This window comes from Pseudochaenichthys georgianus, chromosome 1 (assembly GCF_902827115.2).
Source record: "Pseudochaenichthys georgianus chromosome 1, fPseGeo1.2, whole genome shotgun sequence".
Taxonomy (NCBI): Eukaryota; Metazoa; Chordata; class Actinopteri; order Perciformes; family Channichthyidae; genus Pseudochaenichthys; species Pseudochaenichthys georgianus.
The window spans coordinates 42,112,574-42,127,255 of record NC_047503.1 but is presented as its reverse complement, the minus strand read 5'-3'; the positions used below and the strand labels follow the sequence as shown (position 1 = coordinate 42,127,255).

At 39.4% G+C, this 14,682-nt stretch overlaps 1 protein-coding gene across 2 annotated transcripts in view; it reads right to left on the bottom strand.

The window, feature by feature from the left end:
• Window positions 1-1,982: 1,982 nt before the first annotated feature.
• tpcn3 (two pore segment channel 3) overlaps window positions 1,983-14,682 on the bottom strand; it is a 26,974-nt gene continuing 14,274 nt past the window's right edge. The window contains exons 10-20 of one of the 2 annotated variants that reach the window (XM_034087824.2): window positions 13,001-13,145; window positions 11,454-11,639; window positions 10,680-10,709; window positions 9,154-9,218; window positions 8,535-8,622; window positions 8,006-8,075; window positions 7,039-7,255; window positions 6,458-6,548; window positions 5,559-5,672; window positions 3,933-4,045; window positions 1,983-2,255 (exon numbers count right to left, since the gene is read on the bottom strand). In XM_034087824.2, coding sequence (XP_033943715.1) covers window positions 2,134-2,255; window positions 3,933-4,045; window positions 5,559-5,672; window positions 6,458-6,548; window positions 7,039-7,255; window positions 8,006-8,075; window positions 8,535-8,622; window positions 9,154-9,218; window positions 10,680-10,709; window positions 11,454-11,639; window positions 13,001-13,145 — 1,241 coding nt within the window. In that variant the 3' untranslated portion in view covers window positions 1,983-2,133. The remainder of the gene's footprint in view (window positions 2,256-3,932; window positions 4,046-5,558; window positions 5,673-6,457; window positions 6,549-7,038; window positions 7,256-8,005; window positions 8,076-8,534; window positions 8,623-9,153; window positions 9,219-10,679; window positions 10,710-11,453; window positions 11,640-13,000; window positions 13,146-14,682) is intronic. The other variant, XM_034087833.1, reaches the window with a different exon arrangement.

Below are 14,682 nucleotides of genomic sequence, written 5' to 3'. Positions count from 1 at the left end.
CAATATGTGTGTACCTCCACCATTAAACTGTCGTATTCTGCACATTTCTTATACTATTTACATACATTTGATATAAGAGTATAATACATATGTATAATATCAGTTACAATAAGTGCTTCAACATACTGTAGTTAACATTGCTGGAGGTATACACAAAGTTTTCATTCAATGCATAACTACACCGTTTGTGAATATGATATGTCAATAAACCTTAGACAATCTTGAAATCTTGAAAGGGATGTGCAAAATAGTCATTATATACAGTCATTAATGAACTATTAGTAGAGAATAACGAGTAATGAATATACTTTATAGGGATCCTATTAATATCTAATAATAAAAATAATGAAATTCAATAACATGCTTTAACCACTAGGTGTCCCTTTATATCAGCTGTGCACCTTTATGGTGTAAATACAGCCTCTCTACCAATTGGATCAAATATAAAAGTCAGCCGAATTAGTGTTGATACTGCAAGGAGACGTATTGTGTGAAAAGAAATGTAAGATGTTGTTTAATGGCTGATATATTTATGATCCATGTCACGTTTTCAGTGTTGGCGGCAGTTCCTCATGTTTGTCTAGAAGTCTTCTTATACGGGCTCTATAAATAGAGAACTACGGCAGATATGTAATATTTAATGCAGCCGAACCGTGTATTACAATGCCGTTATGTGATGACTTTCAAAGAGAAAAGCAAGCACACTCGGAATAAAGTGTTTTCGGTCTGTTTCCGGTATTTGTTTATGACGATGTGATGTGAGATGTGAGACTGGAATTGCACAGGGGAAAATAACGTATCTATGCCACAATTTTAGATGCGGATTTTGTTAAACTAATACGTTTGCGCTGTGGACCAACACTATACATTGACGGGGAAGGGGGTAGCAATAAAGATTACACCATTAAACAGTTAAACAGTTAAACATAACAGAAATAATATCGATAGCAGCGTCCCTAGCAACCACCTTGGTAACAATGAAAACATTGTATCGATACAATTTCCTGAAGTAATCTTCGTAATAACTAGCAAACTAAAGATCATGTACATCCACTGCACACATAATCTGAAATAACAACTCATATTTCTCGCATCAAATGACATCAAAAGGCATTTTAATGGCCAAACTAACCTTAAAATAGGTATTTTACACTGAGAATAAAACGAAGTTCGGCCATGTTTTTTTTTTTCTGCAGGGAGAAATTTGAAGATCACGTGACATAGACGCCAGCCATTGGAATGAATGGTGAAAAAAAACGTAGGGATCTTACAATTTCAGAGGCGTTTTTGTAGAAATACTACGTCCTACGTTGTGGACCAACGTAGTTATTATACGTTTTTTTATGAGACTGGGTTGCCCTATTCTGCTCATTTTCAGGTTCATATCAGTATGTACTGGGACATCCCTCCATGATTTAATGTTCAGAAAGCTCCTTATTTTTCTCATACTGCAGCACCTCTTTTCACCCTCTGTCTGAAACCAGAGCCCAGTCTGCTCTGATTGGTTAGCTGGATGGCTCTGTTGTGATTGGTCAACAGGGTGTCATATTCAGTACAAACTGTAAAGTCCCCACTGAGACAAATGTAACATTTGTGATATTGGGCTATATAAATGAACTCTGATTGATTGGTCAAGTACTTCGAGATGTCCCGACTCTTTGCCTATCACGTACAGTGTGTTAGAGTTACATAAGTATTACATAATGATGTCACTATGTTCTGGAAGTAAAAAGAGGAGTTCAATGGAGGCATTTCAGGCAGGGGGGAGAGAAACTCATATAACACACTACACTGACCATTTGTTCTAAAAATGAATTTTCTTTTAATAATCTTTTTCCTTTTACACATATTTCCATCATGCCCCGTTTAAATCTCCTCTCCTTTGCTGTATTTGTGTTCACTGTGAAAATTCTGTTCAACATACTTTGTTTATTCTTTTTGTGTTTTTACCACTAACAGGGTACAAAATAAATAAAACATGATCCGTGTAAATATTTTTTATGCGTTTCCACACAGAGCTGCAGTACAGAAATATAAAAAATATAACACTGGATAAACATTTGAGATGAGTATACAACTGTATATAAATCATAGAATCTGCTTCCCTTTATAAGTATTTGTGCATTAATGTCTCTACGCAGCGTTGAACGCCGGGTTTGAAAAGTTCCCGTTCTGATCGTCGTTCTCTGCGAAGTCTTCGGGGTCGAGGTCGGACTCGAACATCCGCTGCAGCAGAGCGTCCACCGTCCGATATCCTGAGAGGAAAGAAGCAGCAACGTTATCAAAACTGATCATTAATATACTGTGATAAACAAAGCAGGAACACAGGACATTTTATTTTCCGTCCCGATTCAATCAGAAACTTAGAAATCCTGACAGGCTTTTATAGAAACCCATTTATGGTCCATTAAAGACTTTTGTTAAATTTGAAAAAATAATGGGATCAAAGGAGACCGCAGACCAATAGAAACACAAATTCAGCATTTCCACGATTCAAATCATAAATATTTATATGAGAAAAATAAGGCAGATGCTATTTACAACCGGGTGTCCGTAGCTAACAATGCTATTTACACCCGGTTGTCCGCAGCTAACAATGCTATTTGCACCCGGGTGTCCGCAGCTAACAATGCTATTTACACCCGGGTGTTCGTAGCTAACAATGCTATTTACACCCGGTTGTCCGCAGCTAACAATGCTATTTACACCCGGGTGTCCGTAGCTAACAATGCTATTTACACCCGGGTGTCCGTAGCTAACAATGCTATTTACACCCGGTTGTCCGCAGCTAACAATGCTATTTACACCCGGGTGTCCGTAGCTAACAATGCTATTTACACCCGGGTGTCCGTAGCTAACAATGCTATTTACACCCGGGTGTTCGTAGCTAACAATGCTATTTACACCCGGTTGTCCGCAGCTAACAATGCTATTTACACCCGGTTGTTCGTAGCTAACAATGCTATTTACACCCGGTTGTCCGCAGCTAACAATGCTATTTACACCCGGTAGCTAACAATGCTATTTACACTCGGGTGTCCGTAGCTAACAATGCTATTTACACCCGGGTGTCCGTAGCTAACAATGCTATTTACACCCGGGTGTCCGTAGCTAACAATGCTATTTACACCCGGGTGTCCGTAGCTAACAATGCTATTTACACCCGGTAGCTAACAATGCTATTTACACTCGGGTGTCCGTAGCTAACAATGCTATTTACACCCGGGTGTTCGTAGCTAACAATGCTATTTACACCCGGGTGTCCGTAGCTAACAATGCTATTTACACCCGGTAGCTAACAATGCTATTTACACCCGGGTGTCCGTAGCTAACAATGCTATTTACACCCCGGGCTACACATTAGATACTGTTTTGGATGTATAAGTATTTATGGAAATGTTTCTTTGATAAACTTCATTCCCTTGTGCTGCTGCGTCAAATTGTAATTCCCCTAGATCCAAATAAAGGATGAAATGTCTAATTGTTATAAATGGACAAAGAACAAAACATGCATTTTTATGGCAACTCACTCAACATGTTTTTTACAGGATGTTCTTTGCAGAAGCAGTTATTATCTAAAATCCTTTTAATTTGGAGATTCATTACTCTTCGACCATCAGATGCTATGTTTGATAACACAACTAAAAAAATCCATTGAAGTTGGTCTGAGACAAAACATCCTGTATTTATAATGTTTTGTATATCTTCAAGAAGTTGTTTATCAGAAAAAAGCATTTTAAAAAGGAGAAAAATGTGTTCATTTAGTTTGGACCCTCTGTTTCTCTGATCTGCAGATTGTGTTGATCTCCACAGAGTCGGCCCTTTCAAAATAAAAGCATCTCCTTGTTATAAACTCCCTAATCTCTTGTCCTGTAAACTCATCTCGTCTGGTCTCCATGTGAACTCTGCCTGCAGCTCTGAGTGTTTCTTACTTTTTGAAGCGATTTTAAACATCAGGGTGGGTTTGTTGTTCGCTGATTGGCCAGTTCCCTGATCGCTGTCGATGGTTTCCATGGCGTTCACCAAATTATCCTCCAGCGTCTCCCTGGTAGACAAAACAACAAGGACGATAATCAAAACAAGTTTAATGGAGTATCATCAACAATAAACAAGGACAAAGTCAAGAGAGTTTTTTTCATAGAGAACATTGTAAAGAACATTTACCTGAAGTACTTTCAGTAATCTGCCTGAAAAAAAAATATTAAAAAAAATATTTTAACTTAAAGGTCCCATGTCATGCTTTTCCGGTTATTACCCGTCCCCTTGTGTGTTATGAAGGTTTTACTGCATGTAAACGGTCTGCAGAGTCAAAACCCTCAAAGTACACCCTGTACCAACACAGAAAATACCTCCCCAGAACGCCTCGTTGGAGATTTCTCTTTTTCCACGTTTCTTCCTGGGTACTCTGACGTGGGGATACCCAGAGGCCACACCCTCTGCCAGCCTTTCACGTAACAAAGCTTCCCAAACCTTTCAGCGATTCATGCCGGATATGTACAGCGTAGGGCACTGAAGAACGATGCTGTTCCTACTTTGTTTGGACCAATCAATCAATCAATCAATCAATGTTTATTTATATAGCCCAATATCACAAATGTTACATTTGTCTCAGTGGTCTTCACAGTGTGTACAGAATATCAGCGGGAGATTCGGGTACACAACCTGTAAGTATTCATTGTTGTTTGTGTATTTATGATGTTTAAAACAAACAAGGTATCTACCACGACTGTTTAAATGGGTAAACGTTTTTCGGGCTACTACGTTGGGATCGCGGAGAAGTGCTCTCCATTCTCACAGCGTTATAAACCTTGTTCTTACTCAATATCAAGCCACACTTATTGTTTTTACTTCGGCTGTGAGTGTTTGTGTGCTCAGGATGAGTTTCGCTTGTTCTCCTCCTGTATCGCCGACACGGAAGCCCTGTCTGCTCCTCGCAGCTGCGAGCAGCAATGAGCCTCGCGACCAATCAGAGCACACTGGGCTCACAGGGAGGGGGGGGGGGCAGGAGCTCCAACAAGCCGTTTAGGACAGAGAGTGAATACACATACTATACAGAGATGCTGTGAGAAACCAATGTGAGTTTGGAACATTGCACAATATAAATCTATTCTAGTAGACCTCAACAATGGAATTATGATCAGTAGAAATGGCCATGACATGGGACCTTTAAAGGACTATCCTGTTTTATATATTCATCCATATATATTTATCCAGTTCATCCTGTTTAGGTTCTATCTTAGTATAAATATTTCCTCAGGGTTTTAGAGCTCTTATAGAGCAAGCAGAGACTTAAAAAAAGAAAGAAGATAACTTGAAAATACTCAGCATTGATGTAAAGTAGGTGTTAAGTTCAGAATTGAAATCCAAAGGTATGATCCAATAACTCTGCTCTCTCCCTCATTAAGGAATTCTGCGTCTACCAATGCTGGATAATCCTCAAAGCCTGGCCCACTACATTTAACAGCACAAAGTAAAACGGCTAGAATGAGAATAAATATTGGAGATATTCAGCCGTACATGTTTAATCTAAAGGAGTTTCATTAAAATGGGTAACGTACTGTGCCACAGCCAGCTCCAGCTCCTCGATCTTCTTCTCCAGAGACGTCTGCAGGTGGCTCTTATCCACCGAGTACTCCACGAAGAACGCCTCCAGGACGAACGCCACGAAGATACTGAAAGACCACAGCAAATTATAAATGTGATCTGTACTTTCTTGTCTTAGATGTTGCCAGGATTTAAAGACTGCCGTAAAAAGCTCTTAGCTGTTCCCTGTTAGCAGCATGCACCTGGATGTACAGATATCTATCCGGGGTTAATTGAATAATTATGAAAACTAGAAATCATGGTGGCTGTCAGGGAGGATCTGCAGCTGTAGGAGTAACTTTTTTATCGGTCAATTGAATGGCCAATCCACAACACATTTCCCTTCCCTTTGATGTGCACAGTTTATGCCCAAGGAGGCTAACATTTTAATTGGAGGAGGGATAATTAATTAATAATAAATAAAGGGGTTTCGGCAGTGAGTGGCCTACTACTAAAAGGTGCATAACTTCCAAATTGACCGATGTACCAAAACTCAACCAAACTTTTGTCGGAGCAAACATTGCAATGGGCAAAGAGTGTGTTAGCCCTGCCCCTCTACTTAAGCCACACCCTCTTTGTGTCTGAATGCGTGCAGGTAAGGGGATGCTTGTTCGATGATGAATGGACATGTATTGGTAATGGAATCAGATATAGTATATTTATCTGAATTTAAAAATGTGTTTATTATGTCTGTGTGTTGGACTTGACTGATTTATGAATCTGAGAATGGGAATATGGCATTGCTGTGCTAAATCTCCGAGCAGAATAACCATAACAAACTTCCTGTTGATTTTAAGACACCTGCATGCACCTTCACCGCACATTGTGTATTTTGTCCGCCCCCCCTTCCCCTCCTTCTCCGCCAGAGTCTTACTTGATGATGACGATGACGACAATGATGTGGAAGAAGACGAAGAAGAGCTTGGCTGACACGTGGGTGACGGCAGCAAATCCGCTGCTGAGCAGTGAAGTTACGTTAAGGAATAAATTAATTTAACATTCGAAACAATCGGAACAGAAACACCATTATGTATCTTATCTGATTATATTCGACAGCATTCAGTTGCATAGAAGATTAAAATGATCCATCTTTTCTTTGCTTTTACACTATTGTGAGTTGTATATGTTAGCTCAGTGCTAACAGCATATCCAGCTTAATTTGCTAAACATTTGGCTAATTTCACGATAGCTGTGATGTTCTTGCTTTTGTGACCAGGTAGCTGCTTTTGATTGACTTTAAATGTCAGTTGGTTTGGAATAGCAGTTATCCTGGTATCACCTTTTACATTAGAGATGAATACATAGTGTAAGAAAACCTTTCAGGTGAAGCTAAATGACCTGCAAATGGTGACAGACTACCTGAAATGAAACCCAGTAAAGAGGGCAGTTCTGGATCTATAATAAAACCCAACCAACAGTTTAACTTCCTGTGAGAGGCGTTCAGGGGAAGGATATCGTGCCACTGGTTGACCACAGTGAGCTCCACCAGCAGGATGAAGGACGACACCACGTTGTTGAAGTTGTTCTTGCAGTAGTTGAGTTGAGCGAAGTCCGTTCCTTTCAGCAGAACGTTTCCACAGTACGCCTTCGCCGGGTCGCTGGAGTTCCCGTAAAACTTCACCTTGTTTTTGAACAACTCCATCCCCACCATGGCAAAGACGTAGTACACCACCTGGGGAGGACTTTCAGTCAGCGGCAGCTTCGCTACAAGTTTTTGACACAACCGAACCTACGCATCTGCCCACATTAGGTCTTTTTTTTTTAAGCAAGCTGATGTAAGTATGATGCGTGGAAGGAGGCTACTATTAGAGAATTAAATTGCAAGACTAGTACAAATGAAAGCCTGTCCCAACGCTGGAACCACAATAGAGGGAGGAGCAAAGTACAAGCAAAAATGATCAAGATATTTTGGGTAAAATTGTTAAAAGAAAATCCCTTTTTGATGAATTGAAAACAGATGTTAAAAGGTTAAAGTTGTAGCACAGAAAACACCACACTGTGTGGTAGCAACCTGTCAAACCCAATGAAGCCCCATCTTGAAGCATACTCTACAGTATTTATCCATTTGACTCTTAATGGGACCAAAATGTTATAAAATTACATCATGCTGTAAGGAAGAATACATGAAACTAGTTAAAGAGACCATTAACTCGTAAAAAAATGATAACTGATGTCATAAATCAAGTAGGATGGACTGTAATATTTTCATAGGCTTCTATACAAACAGACTCCTTAAAGCTACCAGTGGAGTCGCCCCCTGCTGGATAATAGAGAGAATCCAGGCACAAGGCAATAATGGCCTTATAAAGCAGCTGACTCAATTTGTTTATTACACCACCAATATTAGACATTTTAGGGGAATATCTAAACACTTGAAGCCTAACAATATGATTCAACTGGCAATCTGCTATCAGTAACTCACAAGGATCAGCTGTCCAAATGTGAGGATGGCTGGTCCGATCCTGATCAGGGTGTTGATGATCGTACGAAACCTAACGGGGAAGAAAGGTGTCGTTGTGAGTAAAGAAACACATTCAGACAAATATCACAACTCTGTAGAAATATGGACCAATAAAGACAGAAGAGGGACCGATGATACAACGTGTCCTGGTGTCCAAACGTAAGTCAGAGTCTATCCACGGTGTCTAATCCTTTACTTTTGCAGATTATTATATAATACCTCAAGCAATAACTTAGAACTACCACTAGGTTTTAGGGTTGCCAGAAACTGACCATGATCAAAATCGATTATTCGGCAGCCCTGGCGAATAATAATCGATTATTCGACCGACTTATATTTTGGTTGAAACTAAGCCAGAAAAAAAAAAAAATACATAAATAAAAAAAAGAAAAAGAATCGATTTTTAAAAATAATATTCGATTATGGAGACTGTTGCGAATAATCGCTGGCATCCCTACTAGGTTTGAGTCAGTCAAAGAGGAGTTCAAACCTTTTGATGCTGTCCACGACTCGGATCAGTCTGAGGACTCGCAGGATTAAGATGATGTCCAGGATCTGACGGTTGGTGTAAATGCCCGCTACAAAAGGACACAAACAAGTATTCAGAAAGGCAAAATGTCTTTATTTTCCCGGACGGCCTTTTCAACTTGGTGGAAAGGTGTAGCATGTGTTAAGGGCGAACCTATATAACAGCAGAAGTACAGGAGAGGATCCGAATCATAGGATGGATACAGGTACTATTTTCTTCGGGATTTTGGCTCTCACATTTACCAGATCAAAAAAGCAGAACTGTAAATAGACTGTACCTACCTATAGCTCTTTATCAGGTCTTTTCGACCCCTCAAAGCGCTACAAGTAGTTCACCCGTTCACACTTTATTCATGCATAAAGTCGTAGTAGTAGAGTAGTACCACTTGCTCTAGGGAAGCTAACATTTACACACATTCACACACTACTCGCAAACAAGTATCGACATCGAGTATCGACATATAAGTATCGACATCGCCCATCGACATGTTGACTGCCAGGCTGGGATTGATCCAACAACCTTCTGGTTGAAAGACGACCGACTCCCTCACAGCCAGTCGCCCCTGAAAAAGCGAACTTACCTGACGTCATGGAGGAGTTGATGATAGTGGCGATGAGAGCAGAGATGACGATGATTGTGTCAAACCTGAAAACACAAATCGAATATTACAAAACAAACTTTTTAAGTTGAACGTAAATAATTTTCTTCGACAGCGATGATGCTGAAAGCAAAACCGGCGTTAGCGTAAAAGAAGCTGAAGGTTTTTCTTCCTGTTCGTTTTCATAAGATGTCAGTCTGTCCCCGCCAAGATGTTGAACAGCTTTATATCATGGATGCGTTAATAGATCTGATCCGGGCCTAACTGTCAGTTTGCTCCTATGGTCACTCGCAGTATTGCAATACATAAACCCCACAAAAGAATTGTCTTTATAAACTTCCATTATAAAAGAGATGTATATAACACAGTTTAAAGGACATATCCAACAGCAAACAATTATCACTCAATTTTTATGATTTTTTAACCCATTAATGTCCATCAGTAACACTTTCCCAAAGTCCAAAATATTCTTTGGCGTAAAGAAAACGTATTGTGGTTTTAATTTAATTTAAATGAGAAGAGGCCATCTTTCATTTGGATATCCAGTTCTTATAATACATCCATGAAACAAACAAACACTCTGACTGAAGTCACTGCAGCTGCTCTGCTCACCAGCAGGGGGCGCAAAATGCTGAAAACAAAGAGAACCTCAGCAGCTGCAGCAAAACAACGTTTCGGTCTCAGCCTGCAGGGCCCATAGTGCAACTGCACTGCGATGCAATATATTTGTGAAGCTTACAATGTTCAGCTTTTGTTGAAAATGATATTTTATTTATCCTAGGAGAAATTCAATTTTGTTACAGTTGCTCCATTTAAAATAAAGATTGCAATAAAATAAAGAAATGTATACAAATATAATAAATTAGAGTTAAATGCCCACTAAAAGATAAAATGTGCTACAATATTTAACATTAATATCACAATATATACAGGTTTGTTTAAAAAAAAAGTGTTTCTCATAAGATATTATTACGACACAATTTAATTGAGACGTTTCCAACAATGTCAACAAAAACTGTACGTAAGGAAGTTTGTATAAACTAAATAATAAAATATATTTCGAAGGAGCTGCTGCATTGCATTACAATTGCAAGGCATTTTATAAGCCTAATAAAATGGAAACTGTGATTAAAAAGTCTGAAAGAAAAACACTTTTAATGAGAAAACAAAACTTTAAGGAATTTCTCATAACAAGTCGAGACCTCACAGTTTACTCTTTAGTGAGTTTTCGCATTTTTTGCTCACAATTTCAGTTTCTGGTCTTCCAGTGTTTTCAATTCTAATGAATGATTTTTTTCTTAAACAACCTTTTATACAGTAGTTTTTACTTTCAGACTTTTGTGGTCCTAAAATCCAGTGCCATAATGTAGCTCTTTTAACTCCATAATGGCACAAAAACAGCATTTAAAATAAAAAACGATAACTCAAAAGTAGAATGGGCGTCTCAAGCATCGCTGAGCTGGTCCAAGCGCTGAAGAAGCAGCAGATATTAAACACGTGTCACATACCTCGTACTTATTATCTGGGACGCAGATAGGCTGTGTGAAATGGACACAGCTCGTTCATTGAGTTCAAAAAGGTTTCATTATAAAGTTTAATCAGAAAAACGTTTATCTTACATTGGAAGAGAACCTGAAAAGCACTTTTCAAACACAATTAAACATTATGAAATGTATATTATTGGTATTTTCTAGTAAATGATTCACATTTTCTTGACCCGAGATCAAGTCAATACACTTAAAAGTTAAGGTTATTTTAGTTTTTCTATTTAATGCTATATTTTTTTTAACTACATCCTTGAGGGAAGTGTTGTAGTGTTTGCCCACTACATTGTCTGAGGGCTTAAAAAACGTATTAAATTGAAATGTATTATTATCCTATCCTTCCTGTCAAGTGAAAACCATGCATCTCCAAATGTGGTTACTCATAATTTGAATGTCAAATTAAAACATCCGTATGCACCTACAGCAGTAAAATGCAACAAACATTAATGCATAAATAATTATAATCCCAAATAAAATGATATATAATAATAAAACAGTGACAGGAAACATTTTTCCACATAATTAATGTATTTTAAAGGTCACCTATTATGCAAAATCCACTTTCTCCTGTCTTTTATACATAAATATGTGTAGTTTTGGTATTAATACTTTTATTTCAGTAAAGGATCTGCACACTTCTCCCACCACTGCCTGCCAGATTACCCAGAATCCTTCACTCATTTCCAACCAACCTTGTGTAAGTGTGTATCAGACAGCGGCAGTGAAGCTGTTTCTCACCAGTTCCAGAAGCTGTGTTTGGAGAAGAACGCTCGGGGCTCGAACACGTAGAGCTTCAGCAGGATCTCCAGCAGGTAGAGAGACAGGAAGGCCCACTCAGAGTTAGCGATCAGCGTGTTCTTCTCATCCAGACCAATGAACACAGCGTTCATCAGGATGATCAGGTCGTACACGATCACAAAGGCCCTGAAAACACACAGGAGTTGTGTGTCAGCTAGGGAGATGGTTTTGACAGCAATTAAGAAAGTATCTCCAAAAGATTCTGTTCAGTCTCTGAGAATCTATCACAGTTTCAGAAAGATATAACAATAAACACTGTACATTTATAATTAATTTAATATGCGCATTCTTGCACACTACCTGTAACTAATATCCTACTTTTATATCGTGTTAGCTGTAATTTGGCCATTCAATAGTGTTTTAATCGTCAGATATCTTCACGGTCAACTTTTATATTTTAACTTTTTTTGTTCGGTTTTATCTTCGATTTTGAGATGTTTATATCGTATAATTGTTTATTTTCTACTTTTTTGACATCTATTTATATGTGCAATACTTTGTTTAACATGCTGCTGCAACGAAAACCTTTCCCAATTTGGGATCAATAAAGTATATCTTATCCTAACTTTTTAAATCATATTTCGAGTTAATAAAGGTTTAATCAACTCACCAGAAAGTCAAACCAATCTAATGACACAATAAAAACTGTTTTCTGTTTAAGGGGAACTAATTGTTTTGTATTTTCTGTATAAACTACCGCTACCTTAATTGTACATTTAATTATTAACCAATATTTCTTTTTATTTTATTTCTAAAAACCTACTTTATTGTTGCTTTAAGTTGGTTAGCAATTGTCTTTTGCTTGTGTGTGTATGGAGAGATTGACTAACTGCAGCTGGTTTGATGTCTGTCACTGGATTGGACAAAGATGGACATTCATACACAGTGGTGTAGTGGGGATTTTTTTACTGGGTGGACGGGAGGGGAGACGCTATGGACGCGCTCGTGAACTGTCAACGGGGGGGGGGGTACACTCTGGACCTGCAACTTACATGATGCCGTTTAAAAAATATAATATTAAAGGGCGGTGCCGGCCGTCTGCGAACCGAGCCGGCCTTTCTGCGCAACTAGTGCGACAAAAGCGGGACATAGTCTTAATTTGTGGGACGCGGAACAAATGATAAAAATGCTGTACACTTGGTCACCCGACACACACACACGGTGCTGCCCCTCACACACACAGGCTTCAAATCAAGTTGTATAAATGCTTGAGCTACGTTTTTATTATAATTACTGTGAAATGTAGGTTATGTTTTCGTCATTATTACAACAAATACACACTTGCAACTGATAAGACTGGCAATGATTTTATATTTTTTCGTCTATTAAGAATCATGCTTCAAAAAAGTGGAGGCTCCAAATAAGTGGGGGTACGGCGACCTCCCGCGTCCAACGACCACTACACCACTGTTCATACAGCTATACAACTTCACAAATACCCAGTTGTACACAATGAATATCAAACGGATAAAAGACGTCTGTCTCACCGGTGTTGGACCAGTTTGCAGAGCAGGCGGCTGGGGGCCGACTGGTAGAGGCTTGGACACAGACTCTGGAGCGGGTGAGGTCTGGACTTCAGCGTAATCACCTCGATGTTCAGGAGGTCGGCCAGCTGCACGAACGCCACCTTACCTGTCAATCAAATAACAGTGAAAATAGAACAAGAAAAATGATGTAAAATGTCACCAAAGCATCATTACAGGGAAAGTTTACCTTAAAATCCAAAACACATATATTTCCTCTTATCTGAAGTGCTATATATCAATCTAGATTTGAGTTGCAGTGTGTTGAAGATGTCGACAGTACAGATGTCAGCTTTTTTGGAATATAATGAAAACTTCATGGCACTCAACTTGTAACGCTAACGGAGCGTCCACACTACAGCTTCAAAAATAGCTTGGAGCTGGGCGTGTCTGGAGCTTGGGGATTTTATTCAAGCAACACGACCAACAACCAATCACATGAATCTCCCGCCCCCGACATACAAAGCAAAAACCCCGGGGATTTTATGGGAGCAATATATATAAACTCCCCAAACAGGCGAAAACCTACCAGTTTCCCCCACTGTCTCTGCCACCTCCCTCCATGCCTGGTTCCTCCGGTTTGTATCCCGGTAGGTGAAGAGGGTCTGGTCATACAAAACCGGGTGATTCGCTACGGTGATAGTTAGTTTCTCCTCCGACTTTTTTTGAAATATAGAAATGAACGGCGGGATATCTCTCCCAGCTTAGACGCGGTTTCATTGGCAACAGCTTCAGCTGTCAGATTTTGGGAAACGGGATTTGATTGGCTGGCGCTGGCTACTCCGGCGTCTCAGGCGACAGAAGTTGAACATTGTTCAACTTCTGTCGCCTGAGACGGACCGCTCTGCTACCCACAATTCAGTTCGGCGAAAAAGCGCGGCTACGTGACGTCACCCCATTGAAAGTGAATGGGCAGATTGGAGCTTTCGACGCTGTAGTGTAGACGGGCCGTCAAAGAAACCAAAAATACATTTAAATAGTTGGTTAAGAAATCATGACCTGGTTACTCCAGTTAATCCACAGACCTTGTTGAGTTTCATGAAGACACTTTTGTTATCTACATTATCACCGCACAGAATGAAGTATGCATCTATCCACGAACGAGAGACTTGTGACATCGCAAGGATTTAAACATTATTGATGTCCTCCTTTGCTGAGCTGTAACTTCAGGAGAGGAACATATGATGCAAGGGCCTCTCGAATGAGCCGTTTACAGGAAAGGACCGAGCGGACTCTAGTTCCTGTGGAAATGCAGATCCTTTCATGTGTGCAACAGGAGGTTTCCTATTTCTTACGATTTCCTGTTCTTGGGACCCTGGAGATCTTATGTAGAAGAGGAAGCTGCGAAAACTATCCTGGATGTGCATCTTGGGCAACACACACCTCACATCCTATTTAAATATCCTGATCAACAAAGGACTTACAGTTATCTAACAAGCTAACAAGCTAACTGGAGAACGGCATCTCTCTTTTTAAAACTGCCAACAACAATTTCTATCCATCAATTAAACCACCGAGCAAACATTAGCCATATTCTTAAGCTTGCTAGCCAATGTTAGCTATCTTCTCAGGCTAGCTAATGTTCACTATCTATCTATCCATCCACCCATCTATCTATCCATCTATCCGTCTATCTATCTATCTAT